The following is a 21,505-nucleotide window of genomic DNA, read 5'->3' as shown; positions in this document are numbered from 1 at the left end:
TCAAGCACTGAAATTATAGTTTCCAGTGTAGCTTTAACCTGACTTTCTCTAGTTTATTCTTTACACTGTACTCTTCAAATAAAAGATCACATTAACATATTCTCATCTGACTTTGTGCTGCTCAGCAAACAGGCATTCACAGTTTTCACCCTCTTCGTTCATTGCTCTCCCCTTTCAGGAGGCTAACACAGTCTGCTCTTGCAGAACCCCAAAATTTTCAGATTCCCTTTCAGCTTTTGGAATGGAAGTGTCCTCTGGGGACATTTTCACTCATCTCCAGATCTGTTCCTATTCACGTCTACACTGTGGTGTCTATTCTGATTCTCCTTACTTCTACTTACTGCTCTGTTGTACCCTCCCCCTCCCAGATGTCCATGCCTTCCAGTCCTCAAAATCCGGCCCTTCAGTTTTCCTATTCAGTTCTTCCATGTCTTCAGGGAACTCAAGAGTCAACACAGAGCTGATTAGTGATTTGGAATTAAGGGACCTAAACCCAAAATTTTCATCCAGAAAATCTTTTATCAGTTTCACTTAGTCTCAGAGGTGTGCAAACTCTGCTTCCTATTTGACTTTAAAATACTGTAAGCACATAAACCTCTTTTTTTTTTAATGCCTTATGTCACATGTCACACACCTGGTTGACAGAAAGATATTTAGTAATAAAATGCGTAGTGTTTTCAATGCAAAATTTGATGAAAAGAAGGAAGTTCCTTAGTCCAAACATACCTATGTGCTATGTGGTTGGATGACATTGTCCAATAACTCAGCAAATGGAAGAATGGATTCAATTCTGTCCTTGACCTAAGAGAGTTCCAACCCACAATTTCTTCAAAAGAAAATGTAGTATTCTGCAGGTGCTGCATCACTGAGCAACAAACAAGGCAAGACATCTGAGGCCAGAAAAGGAACAGAATTTGCTAGTGAATAGGGAGTCCTAAGTTCTGCTCTCGGGATTGCACTAGTATTTTTCCAGTGGTTGTAAAATCCAGAAAAAATAATGGAGGGTATCAACAGGCTGATACTCAATCCTTTTATTTGGGAGACTATAAAAGTGATGTTAAAACCCACCCTTACGCCAGAGAGAGAACTGAACGCCACTCCCACTTTCCAGAAGAAGCCTGTCAAGTTACTGCATTAAAAAGCAGGCATGCCCACTAGCCTTACAGTAAACAAAAACAGTGAGCCCTGCTCTTTCAAATAAAAGAGGGTAGCACTTAGATTCAGGAGAGAATTCCAGGCTGTGGGTCCTAGGTAGCCAGATACTCCTGTTGCAGTCCTGAATCAATCTAAACCTTATTTAGTCCGAGCAGAACCACAGGTGATTTGGCCCTCTTCCAAAGAGCCAGTTGCTAAAAAAGTGCTTTGAAATACGCTCTGCTTCCTGATGCTTTCTCTCTCACAGGCTCATGCTATCCTCAGGAGGTGGCTCCTGATGCTTCTTGCTCAAACTTACTAAGTTTTTGACCCTCAAGATACTATTCCAAACAGAAATTCCCCAGTCTTGTCCTCCTATTTCTCTGAACAATATTACGATGCAAAAAATGCAGATGTCTCCTAGCAGTCAATTCCCTTGCAGGATCTCCCTAAGGGTCACAAAGGGTCATGACTTGGGTTTTGGAACCTGTTCAGATCACTGAACTACAGGAAAGTTGAAAAGCCTGCACCGGTCATCGTCTCTGGAACCAGCATTTGTCCAGGAAACGGCATCGTGTGACACACTGCCAACAGAGACCCGACTTCCACACCTCTTCAGAGCTGATGCTGGCACAGTCAGCAATGAAAGTTACGGGAAAAACTGCTGATTTGAACCTGAAGTAGCTGCCGGCTTGTAGAGGCTCACCAGGTGCAGTTCTCAGCCTTGTGCTGGAGCTGGTAACAAGGAAAAACAACACTCGGTTCCGCAGGCAGAAAGAGCGTGTGCTCCAGTGTCACCACACTCCTCTGCTGCTCCTGCTTCCATGGGGTCTTGGCATGTGCAGCAGCAAGGAACGTGAGCTGAAAGAATGCAGACACAGAGAAGATCCCACTGTCCCTACTGATTTTTACAGAAACTTCCCAGGGAGGAGAAAATGAAAGTCAGAAGAAGCTGTAAGAATCTTTCTCTTCTTTCATACATATCCAAGGAATCTATTTCTGACTCTCTATACCTATCTATGTCTCCACTTCTCTCTTCCTCTCTGTATCTCCACGTTCTTACACATAAATATTCACTTAAGTTTCTTCATCACCATACTGCCACACTCCTTCCACCCCCATGCTTGCTGGTCCTGCCCCTGGAATAGTTTGGCAGAATTCACCTTTGCACCCATTTTCAGAGCTAAACATCCCCCTTGGTTTTAGCGCTTCTTTCTGACGGCTCTTACAGCGCGTGAGGGTTTTCACATCACCCGTGCACTACACAGGGGGTCTAGACACCAAGGGGAGGCAGCACTTCCCCAAACCTAAAAGACAGTGTGTCAAATATGGGAGCATCTTCCTTTTTTTGATGCAAGGCAGCTAGGTAGCAACGGAACAGACTGCGTGACCTCGAAATACTTCAAAAAATGAAATGGATGTTTTAGATCAAACAGGAAAAACCCACCTCACAGCAAAGTCCTCTCCATATAGGCCTGTACAGATGGGTTTACTCTAGGGGAAAACGTGCTCTGCCCTTCATCCTGACTTCATGTTGGGAGTGTGTACCCATCATTCTGATTCTGGTTTTCATTGAAAGAAAAGCTGGGTGCACTAGTAGGAAAGTGCCACAATATTCTTTAAACAGTCCCCATTTTTAAGATTTGTTTTCACATTTAGTTCAACATACAAATAGATGAAGTCTCAGAAAATGTATTGACTAATTTACATTTGTATGTGCCTCCTGCACATAAGTTATAGATCTAGTGTCTCAATACTTCCTATTCACATTGTATTTCATCTAGGTCTGTAAAAATTTCAGTTTGAATAGACAGAATTATATGGATTACATTTTTGCCAAAACAACAGCTGAGCAGATTTAAATAGTTGTTAGCACCTAAATACAGCAAGACACTGGAAAGATGTATAAAAATGCTTAAATGGGATCAGTAGCTTGTTCAGACTGACTTCAATATGGGTTATGTATCTAATAACTCAGACATCTAGAAGGGCTTCACAAAAGTATCTACTGCATTCCAGGGCAGATAACCGTCTTTGTAAATCTCATTCTGTCTACATATATTGTGATAAATCCTCTAGAACACAAAGTCCTTAACTTGCCATATTTTTCCCCACATATGAGAGCATAATTTTTCCTAACTTAAGAACAACATTAATTGAAATCTAGCACTTAGCATTTTTTCTCTGTTCTGTGCTTTATTCCCTGGGCAATCCCATTTACTTTACTTATTGAAGAAAATTCAATTAAAAAAAAAAAGCCTCGTTACACTGTAAAGAAAAAATGAATCCTAGAGCACTTTATTCACAGGATTAGTACTAATGAAGTCATATTTTCAACTGTAGTTGGAAATCACTGAAGTATCACAACCACAACAATTTTCAGTATTAGAGACTCAGTCTTTAATACCACTAGGCTACTGGGAAAGCTATATAGTAATAAAATGTATAAGAATCATAACTGAAGATGCTTAGCTGCTTCTTTTGGGGGGCACTTCTGATCAGATTCTGCAAGTATTTAGTCTCCAGTATAGTATTGAGCATACTGATTTCAATTGTTTTACCACAAAACCCTTCCTTGCACTCCCCATGCTCAAAAGAACAACTAACCTGAATTTTTGGTCATATTAGTGGTGCCATAAAGCCATTCAGAGGTGTGGTAAGCAGTATTTTTGTAAATAAGGGGAACATTAAATTCTAAATCTCCAAGGGGCACATGCTATATTATTTTTTTCTATTATAACATTAAGCTTATACTATTCTCGCTCTTGTACTATTTCTTTCTTGAATGTGCCATAAATAAAGCATATATAACTGAATATATTGTCTTTGTATCCCATCTTACTTACTACATTAAGCTTGGTTTGGCTTCCACTGGTCATAAGTTCTTCCTCTGATACTTTACTAAAATTGTCCAGATAATGGTCTGATATTGTATGAGACAGATCTTCAAAAGAGTATTCCTTTTCTCGGCACAATTTGATTTCATCTAAGAGCTTTGATAATTCTCCAGTCACAGCTTCACCTTTAAAAACAGACACACCATTAGTCAATAATTAGAATACCAGGGGTAATTTATGCCTAAAAATGAAATGCACATTCTTTAAATTTTATTGAGTATCTGTTATATTCCATGCCTTATGACCTAAACAGTGAGCTTCATGCACAATTCTCCCCTCAAAAATAATGGCATCTCATTCCAGAATGGGAATCACTGGAGGTAATCTACATACTTCTGCATTCCCCTATACCTTGCATTTACTTAGGATTAATTACAATATATACTTACCCTTTCTCTGTTTTCTAATCCTGAAAATTACCTAGAAATAACAACTATCCAAGAATGTAAAATTAATCCAAGAACGGAAAGTTTCTACAAACATACAAAATCAGTGTCCCATACTCTGCATGGGGTTCGCGTTTGCTGCTGCGATCAGTTAATATGCTCTATAGGTTCCATAAATTGTACGTAGGTTGGAACTGAGTTTCCAAGAATGCACATCTGTCCCATCAAAATAGCTGTGTTTTATAAACGATTCTTGCTCACTTTCCCAGGATTAAATGGAATGGTGAAAGGATATACTGGGCAAAACTCCCAAGTTTAAAACATGCCTCCCTTCAGCAACCTCTCAGAAACCCGCGTTTAGTACGTTCTGCATTGTGTTTTGTGTTTTCTCCTCAATTTATCAGGTATCTTTAGTTTAAGAAACCTACCAAAATAGTAAGACAATGGGCTTCATATGCCTGTAGTGACTGAGGGCCGCTATTATAAATACTAGTAGTAATAAGTATTAGAATCATGTCGAGTGCTAACTTTACTGCAAATAGCCCACTGGCAGCAGCAAGACCTCCATAGAGTAAAAAGCTACTTGTTATGAACAACTGCATTAGGTTCTGATAATCTCTTGCATGTGTTACACAGCTACCTTCAGTAATAGCAATGAAAATGTGAGTGAAAGCCAAGGTTTTCCAGGGGCAAATAAGAAACATCTTCTTTTGACTACGCTTACAAGATTTGTACTGTTGCAAACTACAGTCCTTAGGCTTGATAAAATACAGAGATAATTCCATTTTACTCCATCTTTGGGAATAAAATGCTGAAAAGGAAAAAACAGAGCGAGCATATTAAGCTCAGAATACATACAACACACATATGTACATTCACGTAAATAAAGAAGCCCCGGAGGAGATTATATCTTTTTGGTCTAGAGATCTTTTTGTGACATTTTTTTTCATAGTCACTGTTTGTTATGCTAGGTCAACATAAATATCCTAAAATATTTTTAAAAATACAACTATGGCAAGTCATGACTGAAATTTTCAGATCCAAGAACAGAAGTTGTTAATTAAAAGCATCTAATCACCCCTAAATAGCTAAGTAACAGAAATTTACCATTGACTAAGAGTAACGAGTTTTGAATTCAATTATTGCACAAAACTTGTAAATTAAACGAAGGTATAATCAGATTTATATTCTGCTTTTTAACTAACAAATTGAGATTATTCCAGATTAATATTATAATAAATAAAAATTAGAAGTAAAATACCTAAATATTAAGAACTATGCTAAAATCATGGTACAGTGCTCTGAAAAGAAAGAGGGTTATGATTTCCTAGAGAATTGTGTTCATATCCCCAATCCCATGTTCTCCCGTATATGGCCTGCAATACTTCTTACTGGGCAAGAATGAATTCTGTGTGACAAAACCAGAAGTGCAAGGGTGCTAACTGACCTGTGAGCAAGCGTACGCTAACTGGCTGGCTGATCGCTGCCAGAATGAATAAAAGACAAATTTTGCCCATTTCTTTCAGTGCAGGTACTAATTAAGGTCTGTCTCCTCTATCTAACATTTCTATTTTCATGAAAGTCAGAGAAAGGTAATTGATACTGTTATCCATCTTCCAAATTTGGTTTAAATTATTTGAAATTAGATTGTCAGAGAATGGCAGACAGATGGATGGGAAGCACAATCAAGTACAATTTCTTTCCTTTAGAACAGACAAGCAAAAGCCAGCTAGCATGTGTTACAGTATTTATACCTTGAAAGTGAAAACAAGGAATGCGAGATCATGACCTTATTGTTAAGGAGTAAAATATATTTTTAAGATATTTACTACTTAATTTCAGGACAGACATTTCTATTGAATAGGGTAGTTGACTTCATGATTCTACTAGTCTCAAAGGAACTATTTATCTTCATATACCGTATGTCTGCTAAGTACCCCAGTGGGAAATACGAGGGGAACTAGAGCATTTGTTTACTATCTTCTTACGAATGGAAACCCCCGTAAAGGTGTTGAAAAAACAAATAACCAAACAACAACAACACCACCCCACAACCTCCCACCCCCCAAAAAAACCCTCCACACAACAAAAACAGAGAGGCTTAGTTGTTTGCCAGCAGTCAGTTACATTTACTTTGGATGATTACAGAAGGCAAAAGTCAGGTTTGGTTCTACAGGAGGATGATTTTCGTGGAAGAGCAGGACACCACCACACTCAGGAAATGCCCTATTTAAGTGGCTGTGGTGTGTAAAGGATGAATCAGAAGATAAGATGAAAGCACGTGCACACAACATTATATGTTAGAAGATGAATGGAAGAGCAGTACACACATGATCTTTGAAAGAGGCATCCAGATGTAACACAATTGGAAGAAGTACTCACTGGGAAAGCTAAAGTAAATTTAATCTATAACTTGACTGTAAGCAATGCCTGCAGAGCATTTCAAAATATCTAGTATCCTTTTGTTTTACTTGATTATGAAATGTCTATGGTCAGATAAATTAAAAAGATTTATGATCAAATAATCTAATACATTGGAATCTGTTGGTGACTCGCCCTTTCTGAGAATACGTTTCTTTCTTTTCCTATATGACATGGATTACGGTGTATGTAGTCAAGATAGGTAATTCATGGTGGAAAAAAGCTTCTCAATATCAATAACCTTCTTAATCTGTTTTTCGTTTTGTATGTTTGCATGAATGAGTTAGCAATATAATTTGAATATTAAAGAGAATTTCAGTACAGCTTCTGTATTCACAGAGTACATGTATTTACTTTTAGCCTTTGGAGACGGAGGAACTTCTGGGGACAAAATGCAAGACTGATGTTCTGCGCATTCCAGTGGGCGTTCCTCTGAAATACTCGCATTTCCTGTTTCCATATATTCTGCAATTTAAAGACACACATACACTTAAATACCTAAATTAAGGGGGTTTATTCCAATCAAAAGTATATTTGTTACTTCATTTTTCATTAAAGCTCTTCCAATTTTTCATATTACAACCTTGTTAATTATTCATAAACACTGCTGCAAGGCAATCATTTATTTGAAGTATTATAAAACACTTTAATGGCCAGTTCTTTATAATCTGCTGAAACTTTTACAGAAATCTCATTGTAGGAATAATGATTTGTGATATCCCTGTGTTTTTCCTGTCTCCTTGAAATATCTATGTAACTGCTCCATTATTACTGCTGAAGGCGTCTTCTTTTGTTCTTAACTTACTAAGAGTTTTAGTCAATATATTCAAGATGTGCACAATAAGTAGATATATTGATACTGTTAAGAAAACCAAATATTCTGCTTGCAGCACAGAGCTAGTACATGAGAAAAAAAGAACTTAATCTCAAAAACTTAGTTAAAACTAGCAGTCTAAAAAGCAATGTTCTAAAAATGTTGTGCTTTTCTTCCTTAAAAATTCCCTTGTTCCACCTTTATGATGATGTTTATAAAAACAGAAAAATGTGGAATGAGGAATGTGCTAAACTGCAATTTCATTACTATTATTTTTGTGTAAATGTATACATTATTTTCACGTGCTTTTGTATACAGGCTGGCTCAACGGAACACCAAGACCTTAATGAATGTTATTGTAGGACAAATATTAAATAATACTTAAGAAATTAATTTATGCAATAGTGTTGCTTTTTTTTCCAGTAGAGTGACTTGTTCTCAGTTCAGGTAGTTATTCTGTATCTGCATTTTCCTGATTTTCCTGAAGTGGCTTCAACAAGTTCTTTTTGATACCAGATAGTAACCACAATAGTACACGTTGCAAGACACACGAAAGCAAACTACAATAACTGCTTTCATCAATCTCACACTGAAGGACTAAAGAGTTTCTGGGAAGTGAAATCTCCCTGATTTAATTTCTACAGTCTACAACGCACTTGTTTACCTTGCTGTTATTCCTGATTAAATAACAAATCCCAAACCCCAAATACAATCTGTGATAAAATAGATATCTGAGAAAATTAAATTGGAAATGGCAGAGAATAGCATGCAGTTTCAGAATTCTTTGCAGGTTTTTGGTTTATTTTAAACAAATGTATAATTTGAAAATGTCATATCTTAAGTTTGATGGCTGGCAATGGTCCTCTAGATAATCTGTCACACTTTTTCGTACAAAAATGGGCACTAGTCTGTTTTTATGTACCGCTGAAAGCAAAGCAGCAAAGATGAGCTGTAAGAGACCATGAGAAAACCAGCAGCATGACAAAATGCTCTGGAATGTTTTCCAGCTCTGTCAGCTATACTATTTGTCAAGTTAATGTGCAAGATGGAAGAGAAAAAAAGGAAGCTAGACTTAAAGAAAAATAAAAGGAAAGAAGGAATTCAAGCCTGAAAATATTTGCTTGATAATTGCACAACTGTCCAAAAGCCAACCTAATATGAGGTTTTACCAGGTGGGAGTGTTAAAATTATTGGATCAATACAGATATTATTAGGAAAGAAAATGCAGGGGAGATTGTGAAGGACTTTAACCTTGCTGTCCAATATTCATATAAGACTGTGGTTTTAAAATAATACTTTATTCTTTGTCAGGCCCCACTTTCAGACCAATGCACTTACCTGCTGAAGGCTAGTTCTAAGGAGGAAATCCCAAGTTCAATGTAAGTCTCATAAATATTTACTTTAAAAACTGCAGAGTTCCTTCCAGAAAACCTCTACAAAAGGACCAGCGCAAAGTATGGTGTAGAGGTTTAGAATGGGCCAAAAGTACACCATCCTTGTAAAAGTGCAACTGTTAAATCTTTGGACTTCTACTCCTAACTTGGTTTTATACTGTTGAAAATTCTGCAGGATATGTATGAGACAAATAAAGACATGGACTCCGTTGTGAGAGGCTTATAGTCTAGGTAAATGTATACTTACCCATAATATTTTCAAAGAAACAGGCGATCTATGTCAAGAACCAAAGACAAAGTGCACACAAGCAGTGGATGCTTTCACCAGCAGTTGAATTCTATTCACCTGCAACTGGCTAGAAATTCACCTTCAAAGCCTGCCCAAACTTCTTGAAAAAGAGAATACTGTTACCATCACCTGCTCTGATTACGGTGTACTTGAAAGACTGCTCTGGATTCTATCATTTTCCTCAAAAAAAGAAAGATAATTCAGAACGAAGCCAAGCTCAGTCAATTATACCACTTAATGACCAGAACAGTTTCCCCAGCTGTGGTCTCACAGAGTTTAAGAGAAAAGCCTATCGTCCTTACAATAGCAGAGAGTAAAGGCTGTTTGGGACACGACCTGTCAGATTCACAGTGCTTCTTTCACCAGCTTACTGTCATCCTGATCCATGTTTCAAAGACAGCCGTCATGACTAGCACGTAAGCGGTGAAGGAGGCATATGTTAATACGCACCTCAGAGATGTTTCCCCACCCTACTGCTTTGAGAAGAATGGAGTATTTTACTTCTGTTGACTCAAACAGCAAGTTACAGTTCAGTGAGGATTAATACTAAGAATCTCAAAACCTTTGCGTGCTTAGTAGCATCCTTTTCTACAGTTACCTGATTTTAACATAGCCCCACTCAATCTAAGTAGGGCCACGTGCACAAAAGGTAATAGTGTAAAAGTGGTCACACAGCAGTGGAAATAAGAGCAGTGGGGAATATGAACCCAAGAAGGCAAGCAGCACTGGAGAGTTCAAAGAGCTGGAACTCCAGCTTTCTTAGTTTCTGTAACACCAGTTAGGCCAAAGCCAGGAAGAAGGGAAAGCGTTAACATGTAAGCAGCGAAACACAGTTGGCTCTGCAGAGCAGCCAGAGCCAGGAAGGTCAACCATGAAGAGGACATGGCCCAGCTCTGCTGGAGCTGCTGATGAACTTCCTGGAGCAGTAAAAACTCAGGCTCCTAGAGCACAGCTTGCTTTAACTTCAGCTTCTCTAGGTCCTAATTCCTCAGTGAGGTGAGAGGGTCAAGATTTTTGCTTTGTTTATAAACCTTAGCTTTTAGAGTAATGGCTACATTAGCGTCAGAGAACTTTTTACTTTTCCTTTTAATGAAAAAAACCCCCAAAAAATCCACAATTTCATTTTTTTTTTTTTTTTAATGAAGTATGAGCTCCTTTCCCTTTTGTTTTGACAGCCTACTTTGGCCATGCCATGCGGTGGACTAACATAGAGTTCCTCCCTAGAGTGACTTCCCCTAAAGAGACCAAAAAGCTTTTTAAACTCCATAAAAGCCAAGTTTAATGACAACAAAAACCTGAACAATCACCTTCTCAAACAGAAGACTCTCCAAATAACAAGATTGGAGGAATAAAACTGGTTTAGAAACCACTCCCCGCCATGGCCCAGCAGGGAAACCCTTACTCCTCCTTCACTCCATGCCTTCCTGAAAGGCAGAAATCTCCAGAGCACCCTCTGCCCTCCCCAGGGCTCTCGCAGCATCTGTCTGAGGATCCTCCACCTCCATCAAATCTTGTCCCAGCCCATGAGCTCTCTAAAAGCTCCTCCCAAAACAACTCGCTGCCCTGGGAAGGAACCCACCTGAGGCTTCATGACCCAATTCTTCTTCTCTTTACAGCCAGTTGCAGAAAACTGACTGGTAACTTTTACCTTCAGGTGTGCTGAGGTGGCAGACTTGAGCTGAGATGGAGGCTGGCTGACTTCAGTCTCTTAAATTTCAGAGCGCAATTCTGAATGACTGAAGTTTAACTTAATCCCAGAAAAACCTGAAATCAGTAGATGTTTTAAGTCATAGGCACATAAGGATGTGCGTGTGTTCAGGGAAGATAAGCAGAAACAAACACTCAAGTATTGCTATGATCCTGATAGGTAAGGGTGCAGCTAAACTTTCAGACCCCAAAACAACAGCAGTTAAATTAATTCATAAACATAGTTAATACTCCACAGCTTTTGCATAATAGCCTATAAAAGGCTGAGAAGTCCCCCCCAAAAAAACAACAAATGGGGATTGAGATCCCAGTTCTTTTCATCCCACACAGCTGTAATTAAATCTTTGACTGGAAACCTATTCCATCCTTCCAGTGAGGCTGGTCCTCCTGCACTCAAGGGGATGGAAGATCTACTTGTCCACAGAAAGAGGAAGAGAAAGAGAGTGAGAATACACAAAAGAAAGCCTGTGCTAATGACACCAAAGCTATTTAAGCAGAGGGGAGAAGAAAGGAGTCCTGGTTCTGAAGCTGCTTATGCATTTTCCATTTATGAATGATTTGGTAACATGGACAGACAATGCTAGGTTCTTAAGCAGCTTCAGCAGAAGAGAGAGGAAACAGCTTTCCATTACATCTCCCGCCACACTGTCTATGCAGCAGAGTTTATTGTGCCTTCCTGGGTCTCGTGTCATTTTTCATCTGTTTATCTACTATCTCCTTTTTTTCATAATAACAAGAATTCTGCTTCCAGAAATAGTAAAAGAGCAAGATTCTAATAGAGAGCATAGTGGGATGTAGAGAAAGAGCTGAAAGATGGTTATAGTATGCACCTGCATCACATTCGCATGTGCTAAAACTAAAACACAGCTGGTCGGTTTAATTTTAGGCCTACTAGCCTTGGCAACATCCCTTTTATCTTCAATGCCTAATTATAAAGCCCTAAGTGCCAATACTGTTAACTGCTTCGGCACGGAATACTGTTGTTTCACTACATCCATGAAATGCATCCAGTAGACTGGCCTTACTTGGCACAGTATTCCAATTCTCCGCTCTTTGAGTACATAATGCCTAAACAGCTATTTCTTCATTACCAGATAAGGAACCTAAACTGGAATAAGTATTTTTAATTGAGTTCAATGCAACTCAAACTTGACCAAGACACAGAAAATTATGAGACATATATGAAAGACAAAGAATTAAAACTTGAGCTGTCATTTCTAATAATTCCATCTATAAGTAACAGGCAGTAAAAAAGCATTCAGGTGGTGTATAGTTTACTCAGCCTTTTTCAAGTTGCTCCTTAAAAATGATTTTGTTATTTATTTTCCTTCTATCAGATAATGTGCCAAAACCTCCAAAAAGACAGCAGACTTTGCAAACACAAAAAAAAAAAAAATTGCAGAAACTTAAATTACTATTTTCTCAGGATAGTCAGAAAAGATGTAAAGATCACAAAAACACTAGGATCACTTCTTAAACCTCACTGGCAAAAAGTTTTGTTTCTTTCTATAATCTGTAAAAAGTAGTTTTGTAAATATTCTTAAAAAAAAGAGAGAGAACACCGATAGAAACTTCTATCCATGATTCTTAAATGCTTGGGGGCCTCATTCACAGGAGGCTACCAGTCCTGTACGTTTTAGTATCAGCTGAACGGATTTAGTATTACTGTCTCCATGAACTGCTTCTAAAGACATAAATTACTTTCTTCTCTTTCAAAGAAGTATCTCATAAATATCCTCGAAACTGACTAATTTTCTTTCAAAACTTTTCTTACAATTCTCTTACCCCTCTGCATATAGGACAGAACTCTACCTACCAGGCCTAGCAGTAATACCAGTCACGTTATTTCCTTGTCCATTTTTGTCAGTCTGTTTATATGCACCTTTCAGCCTTTGTTTTAAATTTTGAAAGATAATGCCTTGTGGCAGGGATAAATATTATGCTATGTTAATACTGTAAACTGTACAGTAACACTCATAACAATGCAAGGGGGAAATAGTAAAAATTAGTGAGAATGCTAGCTGATAAAATCTTACTTTATCCTGGCAACAAGGTGAAAGAATCAGTTCAATGCCATTGTGTCTGCATAAAGAAAAGTTAGGAACTTACAAAATCTGGTCAGTCATCGTCTGACACCATTAATTTAATTTCTTTTTTCCGATAAGGCTACGTGTAGGAGACACGTTAGTTTCTCTAGACAATCATCTGAAGGCGGGAGCTTTAACAGGAATGCATTTGGAAGCCCCTATACCCACTGAAGTCAAACTCAATTACAGTGCATTCAGGTTTCCCAAAATCCCAGTGCTTCACTGACTTTTCAGCTACAACAGGATAAAAGCCCACACTCCAGTGAAGAGTACACTCAACTGGCTTTTTAGAGGAGGATAGGTCTACTGTGTCATCAGCAGTGCTGGCACTGAATCCTGCCACTCCTGGTGTTATTTTTCAACTTCGGATCATCGTTCAAATTTTATCATTGATGGTTAGAGCTTCAGTGAACCCCTTGCTGATGAAAAAGAATCTCAGTGGATTCCACAAGGAGTTCTGAAGGGGCTCCTCAGGTTTTCTTAAGATTCAGAATGACATCTTTGTAAACATTTTTCGTCACTTCTGACTATAAGGCAGATGAAGCAAAAATAAACGGCTGCTAGTTACAAGCACAGTTTCGTCGTACTAATATGAGCTGAAACTACCAAGCAGTCTTTATATTTTCAAGGCACACATGTGAAAAAGATTGCATGTCAAAGCACCAAAAAGCTTTGAAATTGTCGTATTTCTTTTTTGTGGTAAAAACTAAGGGCAGATACTGATGCATCAACATGACAAACCCTTGAGAGGGGTTTGGGTGCTCTGTTTTTCATAGAGCAAGGGTACTTAGGAGAAACTTTGCTTATCAGTGGGGTTGAGACTGCAAGGTTATCACACTAAGGAGAAAATGGAACAATGCAGAGATACTAAAATGAAAATTAGTTTACGTGGTGATGGGACATTATAGTGAATCTTAGATTAATATCTGAAGGATGATTGATTTGGATGTCAAAGAAAGTGGAAGCTGACTGACCCTTTTCCTGCCACTGAAGAAGTTTCAATATGACAGTAACCCTCTTTTCCTCTACATAGTGGTATGTTCACGCTGCAGCTCAGTGAGGACATAAAGGCTGAAGTTTCACCATATGGTCTGAGTCAAATTAGGAACTCCCTTCTGCTGTCAGGGGACAGTCCTTCTTCCCTCACCCATATCTTCCTCCCCACTTTTTGATGCACATTTCTGCCAGTTATCTGGGACCTCAATCATACAGGTGGCAAGTTCACAAAAAGAAAGAAATGTATATTTATATAATTATACTCTTATTTTTATTATTGTTACAGATTATTAAATATAGGTAATATAATAAATCATATATTTTATATTTTACTGGTTCATGGACTGAAGCAGATCACTTTGCAATCTCCTGTAAGCATGGAATATGGAAGGGAACTGTGTAGCTGGAATTAGGGGAGAAGGAAGGGAGGGTATGGGGGAAAGGGAAAAAGAAAATAGGAAGGAGGGAGAGAGGGAGACCAGCAAGCTGTTAATTCAGTTCAGCTGTAACATGAATCTGCTCCTTAAGAGAATACCTCTTCTCCAGCCTGCAAAATTTTCATTATACTTACAGGAGCTTTGTATCTTTGGTCCATTATCTCACTGGAAAACTTTACTGAAGCTGGCTAACAAGTTTGGAAGTTATTCAGAAAAGAAAACCTTAAGGAGATGGTGTGGCTACATGACCTCATTTTCTCAAGGAAATATTCTTACGAAATACAGTTATGCAGGAGACTGAAAGCATGAGTTAGTTCACATGAAGAACCAACACTGAACTGGTTAAAATGGCTTATTTAAAGATGGGAATAATCAATACAGGTGGAGATGCAGCAATGATACCTGCAGGGAACTTCTCTGTCAAACACACTTAATGAAAGATTAATCTGAAAATGCAGGGAACACATTCCACAGAAGAGAAGGAATGATGTTTAAGACTGAGTTACATACTAGTTCATGTTTCTTCACTTTACTGCCATCTTCTAGAGTAAAAAAATGGAGTAAACAATGGAGTTCCATCAGTCTTACACCATGAAAGTAGGATGAGGAATGAGAACAAATGTATGCACAAAAAAATCATATTATTTCTGCTATAATGACAGGAGTTACTGCCTGGTTTAAATATTTTTTTAAATTTAAGGAAAATGAAAAAAATGTAATGAAATATTTTGAAAATTTGTAATCATCTTTCAGTCATCGTTGTTATTTATGAATGAATCAAGCATTTCAATTGTAGTTTACCATCACAGTTTAATGGAACTGCAGTGAAATATTACAATATGTCATTTTGTAATGAAGAATGTACAAAGAGTAACTAGAAGTGACAGACCATACTAATGTCTATTGTCTGAAAAAAACAAAGGGTTTGCTCTGAAATTCAGATATTCCATGACTTATTATTGTGTATCTAGCAAACAAGAATTTTGTATTTTTCATTCAGAGATCACTCTTTTGTGTAATGAAATATTGAAAGACTAAATATTACTACATATCTTAACATTCCTCCGTACTATTCTGATTGGTCTCTAACAAATGTATAACTGAATATGACTTACCTTGAAGTAGAGCTGCAATTTGGAGTGACTGCTGAGATGGGTGTTCTTTAAGAATATCTAAAACCGTTCTACCCAAACTGTCCTTTATGTTGGTATCAATTCCTAAAAAAGAAAATGATCTGTGGTGGAATTTTTAACCCCAAGTATTTTGGTTTATAAATGTAGTATATCAGGCTCAATTATCTGGAAAAATTTAACGCAAGCGGTTTCACAACTGTAGCAGATTAACAGCTGTGTTACAGTTGAAGTACAGCATCCATTTCTGTTTAAGCTTGAGTAGCCTAAAATTCACATGCTGACATGGATTGTTTTTATGTTTCTGTAACTCATGGGGATATAAAGTAAGCTTCTTAAACCAAACTTGGGATTATTTTAACAGACTGTTCCTAAGAAACATCCATCTTGAAAATAATATTTTATAAAATCAAGAACTTCTCTGAATGTTTTTCTTACATTCCCGGGTTCTAATTCTCCCCAAACTGCTCCAATTCATTGGAGATTTTCTAGTCCGTAGTACCAGTATGTGTTTTGGGAGCAACACTGAAAAAGTTACCAACCTTAAAAGTTTTGAACCTCATGGCAACATGTTTGAAATTCATGCTCGCAGTAGACTGAAATGCCTGTATGTAGTATAAGGGCTCTGTGAACAGCCAGAGCATTTCCTCACAGGCTGTTCAGACTGTTGACAAAGTAATTTTTTGGTTTGAACTGCGAACGTAACCATAAATAACCTTAAGGCTTATCCTGGATAGGTCTCAGGGAACTGATACTGCATGACTCTCCACCTTTGTCTTGTAGGGACTACTTCGGAAATGTTTGCCTTATGGAAGAAGACTGAAGTTATTTTTTAGTTTAGATGTACTTTCATAAAAAGTAAAGGTATGAAAAATCCTAACAAACAGATTGAGATTCTTCCTGGGATGCTGAATAGAGGAAATCAGAGGAAGCAGTGTTTATAAGGACATTCTGGAAGCATGGAAGGATTTCTCTACTCACCAGAAAAGGTTGCAGTTCTTGTACTTTCGTGACTGGATGGAGAACTTTGTAATTTGTTTTGTGAAAAAGAGATACTTGTTTTCACACTGAAAACAAAGCCAAAATATTGCTGGGCTAATAAGCAGTGGGAGCTGATTTTCAGAGGCCAGAGACACCAACTTACACCCTTCCTTTGCAGTAGCTACTTACAACATCTTCTGAGTCTTTTTTTGAAGCAGAACTAGAGACAAGGGGATTGTTAGATTAAAAAGGCAGAAGGTGGGGAGTGTTGCTGAAGTGCAGATCATTTGGGGTTGAAGGAGTTCATAGTGAAGATTCTACTCCACTGTCTTGTACAATTGTACTCTGGCAGAGGCTTTAATGAGTACTAATCTGTAAGAGGTATTCTTTATCTGTGGTCTAAGGGCTTCCTATGTTTGTGTGACGTTCTCCAGACCTTCCTCTTTTAGATGACTTAATATAAAAAGGCCCTGCCCTTTTGAGGGCAGGTAAGATCCCTTTCTGCCTCTTTCTTATTCATCCAACAGGAAAGCATCTTGGAAGGAATTTTTTTCTAAAAACAGATCTCAGATCAGGTATGCACTAGCTGAGATTCAGATGAGGATCTGTGAGTAGGACATACCTTCTTTTGCAATAGCAAACCCCACAAAAACTGATAATAAAGATCAAAGAGATCCTTCAGTGTAATGGAAGTTCACTTTTCTCAGAGAAGTAATTTCTAGATATTTTCATTTTCATTGGTCTTCTCATTTACCTAAGACAGTTGTTTAGATGAGCATTTTACCTGCAACAATTCTGAAACTCTTACTATGTAGTAATGGGTCTGTTGGGACTCTATAGCCCTGTCCTTTTAGGACAAATGCAATTCTTGCAGACACAGTGCCTTCCTCGTTCTTCACAGGCACTCAGACCTTATCCATGAAATGAAGAAGAAAGCAGGATGGTGTGTTTGTTAGGAAGCGCTAAATGAAGGAAATAGATGTGAACATGAGTCTTCCGGCCTCTAGATCAAAGAATATTCTTGGCTATCTTTCAGAGTGAATAACAAAATTTTATGTAGTCATTTTGTTCTCAGAATATATTTATTCTCAGAATACAGTGGTATACACTGAGTCATACGTGGAATTTCTGAGTCTTAGTGAAAACATTTCTTCTGTTCTCTGTGTATAGTAATTTCTTATTCTAAAAGAACATTGTTTTAAGGAGAGGTACATGTGATTAGATTTGCAAAGACTGAGAAAGATAACTGTGATTTGTATAACCAAAACTTGAGAAGGCATACACCAGATTAGGAATATTAAGGATATTGGTCCAGTGTTTCCTGTAAATAAGATTTACCTGTTTCAAGCAAAATGCGTACTACCTCCACCTTTCCAAATAGGGCTGCTTCATGTAGTGCGCTCCCTTTCTCTGTCTAGAAAAAAAAATATCGTGACATTTAAAATGCAAATTGAAATACCAATGAATCCTATAGAAAAGAATGCATTTAAAAAAGAATTATTTCTTTTTCCCCTTTTATTTTATCTACACATAAAAATACTGAATGGGCAAGAACAAATACTCCATTTTTTATTATTATTATTCAAGATAGCAACATAAATACTGTCAGTTCTACTAAAAAAATAATAACTATATAAGAAAATATAAAAGGGATGCAATACAACTCCCAATTAACAAGTCTGCATTTGTATAAAATTTCTGAACTCCTATTATAGGCAGTGAAAATCTGGTCAATACTGTCAGTGAAAAATAGCTAAGCAGATTCAGCCAGTTTACATGTGGACATATACACTTAGGTGTTTTAATCTGAAACTGGATCACACCCTAGAAGGTCAATTCAGTTGCGCAGTGAGAGATGCCCTAGGATATCACACCTGGCCACCAGCTGATGTTCCAGTTGATGCTCACATTTGATTTGCATCATATCTGTCCCATACAGATGTCTTGGATACCCTAAGGCACCTCCAACAGCATTAAATGCCTATGTTTAGATCATTTAAATTCTACCTCAGATGTCTGTGAACCTGATTTTGCAGATTTCTGAGACACAAAATTCTTTGTGAACAGACTTTAGCTCAAATAAAATTTACAGTACTGAAAAACAAACTACCTCCCTTAAAAAGCTACTTTTATTAGTATTTTATACTGTTGGCTTAGTAAAAAATCTGAACAGAATGCCTTTCCATACAATACATTAACACTAGCTAAAGCATTACTAGATCTCTCTGAATCTCTGGCTCAACTCCTTATTTTTGATAGTAAATTAGATTTTGAGTGTTTTTTATTTGTCAGCAAATGTTAAAGGTTTTACCACTTGAATTTGTTTTTTCTATATTTTATCCAAATGCACCATTGTCATGCTTGCTGTGGTGGAAAGACTTTAAAGACACATACAAAAAAATTAACTCTGAAATAAAATAGTGATTCATTATTTATTAGTTGTATCAGAATGCACCAGTGCTACAGCAATGCAATGACAGGTTATTTAGAAGTAATGGGAGATCCTGAGATGGGATGTGAGCACACAGTAAGTGTACATATGTCCTACCAATTGAGCCTGAAAACTCTTTGTTATGTCCATGATAGGAACACTCACTTTTTATCTTTCTTCATACTTAGTACATAGACGTATAAAGTAGTGCATGCCCAAAGTCATTTACATCCAGCACATCAGGTATACTAACAGTATAATGGAGAGGAGAAGGAAGTCAGTAAGAGAATATACATGTGAAATACATATGTCAAAACAACCTCTAATCCTTCCAGTTTCAGAAGCAATCCAGATGAACGTTCACAGACTTATCCTGAACAAGAAAACTAAATATTCAGATTTACTTAGAGATGGTTTCAGAATCCTTTATTCAGACAATATCTACAGGAGTTTTCCAGTAACTGCAATTGCCTTTAACACTGGATAACTCTGCATTGACATAGTGCAACCGCAAAGGTACACACAGAGCTCAAGGTGCAGCTCAGAAATTTCTGGGAATGAAAACAGTTCTCAGAAAAGTCACTGATAGCTACAGGTCTGATTACTGAAAAAGGCTTGACATCAGCAATCTTGAAAGGCTTTGATACAGCCTGTTATCCTATTTGGTATTTGTGTGGATGTGACATTTCCTTTGGATTGGTCACTTACTGACATGAATAAACCTCAAGACTATTGGGAGGACCTGGTACTATTAACATACAGTTCCCTGTCATCAAGGATGTGAAGTACAGCTTTGACTTTCAAAATATTTGACTTTGTAAAGACATGTGGTGAAATTCAAAGGCCACAATGGGGAGAAGTTTGACATGGTAACCTGCCAGAGAAGAGCGCCAAAACGGGGGCTCTATCACAATTGATCACTCACTGTTTTGAGAAAAGAGGAAAGTCTCTCTCACATTTGAACATATTCACTACAGTTGAACATATTCCATTGTATTTCAACATGTGCCAGCAATGTGTCCTTGCAGCAAAAAAGCTAAAGGTATCCTGGGCTGCAGTAGGAGTGTTACCCACAGGCTGAGGGAGGTGACCTTCCCTTCTATTCACCACTGGTGAGGCCACGCCTGGAGTACTCTGTTCAGTTCTGGGCTCCCCATAGATAGATATGGAGAGATATTCCCACAAGACAGATGCGGAGCTACTGGAGATCTCTCTATGGAGAGCATCTCTCCTATGAGGAAAGGCTGAGAGAGTTGGGACTGCTTAGTCTAAAAAGGAGAAGGTTCACGGGAGATCTCATCAACGTGTACAAATATCTGAAGGAAGGGTGTAAAGAAGACTGAGCCAGGCTCAGTGGTGCCTAGTGACAGAAGAAGTAATGGGGAAAACCTGAAACACGGGAGGTTCTCTTTGAACACAAGGAAACATTTTTTGCTGTGCAGGTGACTGAGCCCTGGTATAGGTTGCCCAAGAAGGTTGTAGAGTCTCAGTCCTTGGAGGTATTCAAAAGCTGTCTGGACACAGTCCTGGGCAACCTGGACAACCTGTTCCAGGTGACGCTGCTTGACCAGGAGGGTTGGACCAGATGACCTGCAGAGTTCCCTTCCAACTTCAACCATGCTGTGATTCTGCCAGGGATAATAATTAGTGATGTATACACCAACAACGAAATCCACAGACGTTCAAATGTTATAGGAGGCCTGAGCACTAAATTTTAGTTCTACTGAGAATGAATTGCAGAGATGGGAACCAGCTGCACCTTGACTAAAAGTGTAGAGATCATTCTGTATTAATATTAATAACGAACCTTTTTTAATGGAAAAAATGGACATACTTTAGTGACAAGAGCTATCTAGAATCCGTTGCTGCGGTGTGATCTGAGACTGAGAAAGATTAATGTTCGGCATGGTGAATCAACAGCTTTGAAGACAAGGAAGAGGATCTACCCCCAGACTCCTCAGTTAAGGGGTGGAAAAGACCCTGGTATGATAATTGTCAGAACTGGCTGCAGTCCTTTCTATTGATCAAGATTCCCTGCGGGAGGAAAGGCAAGTAATATTCTCCTTGATGAAAGCATGAATCTCATAAGAAATGGAATGAACACTAACACGAGAAGAGGAAATTTCCTGTAGATGTCTAAGGCAAACAAATCTATCTGGGGGCAACTTGAGAGGCAGAAGATAGTTCTGTAACAATGAACCAAAGCTCTGCTATGCATAAAAGGAGTAAAGAAACTTAAGCCACCTACATACATAATTCGTAATGTTGGGAGAGGAATCCAAAGCCAAATGCCAGGTTTTCAATTTTATACTTTCTCACTTCTTGGTCTGTTCTACCGTGATATTTCCTGTCATACCTGAACATGACCCTGAAGTGCTTTACAGGCATTCTGCATTGCCCT

At 38.1% G+C, this 21,505-nt stretch overlaps 1 protein-coding gene across 1 annotated transcript in view; it reads right to left on the bottom strand.

Moving 5' to 3' along the window:
• Nucleotides 1–21,505, bottom strand: part of LOC104617032 (ankyrin repeat and sterile alpha motif domain-containing protein 1B-like) — a 232,815-nt gene that overhangs the window by 186,708 nt on the left and 24,602 nt on the right. Inside the window, exons 5-8 of the mRNA XM_010282242.1 lie at nt 18,012–18,087; nt 15,678–15,779; nt 7,193–7,303; nt 3,981–4,156 (exon numbers count right to left, since the gene is read on the bottom strand). Coding sequence (XP_010280544.1) covers nt 3,981–4,156; nt 7,193–7,303; nt 15,678–15,779; nt 18,012–18,087 — 465 coding nt within the window. The remainder of the gene's footprint in view (nt 1–3,980; nt 4,157–7,192; nt 7,304–15,677; nt 15,780–18,011; nt 18,088–21,505) is intronic.

This window comes from Phaethon lepturus, unplaced genomic scaffold (genome assembly GCF_000687285.1).
Source record: "Phaethon lepturus isolate BGI_N335 unplaced genomic scaffold, ASM68728v1 scaffold1722, whole genome shotgun sequence".
NCBI classification, from domain to species: domain Eukaryota; kingdom Metazoa; phylum Chordata; class Aves; order Phaethontiformes; family Phaethontidae; genus Phaethon; species Phaethon lepturus.
Note: the sequence above shows the minus strand (reverse complement) of the source record. Positions and strands in the feature narration are given on the sequence as shown.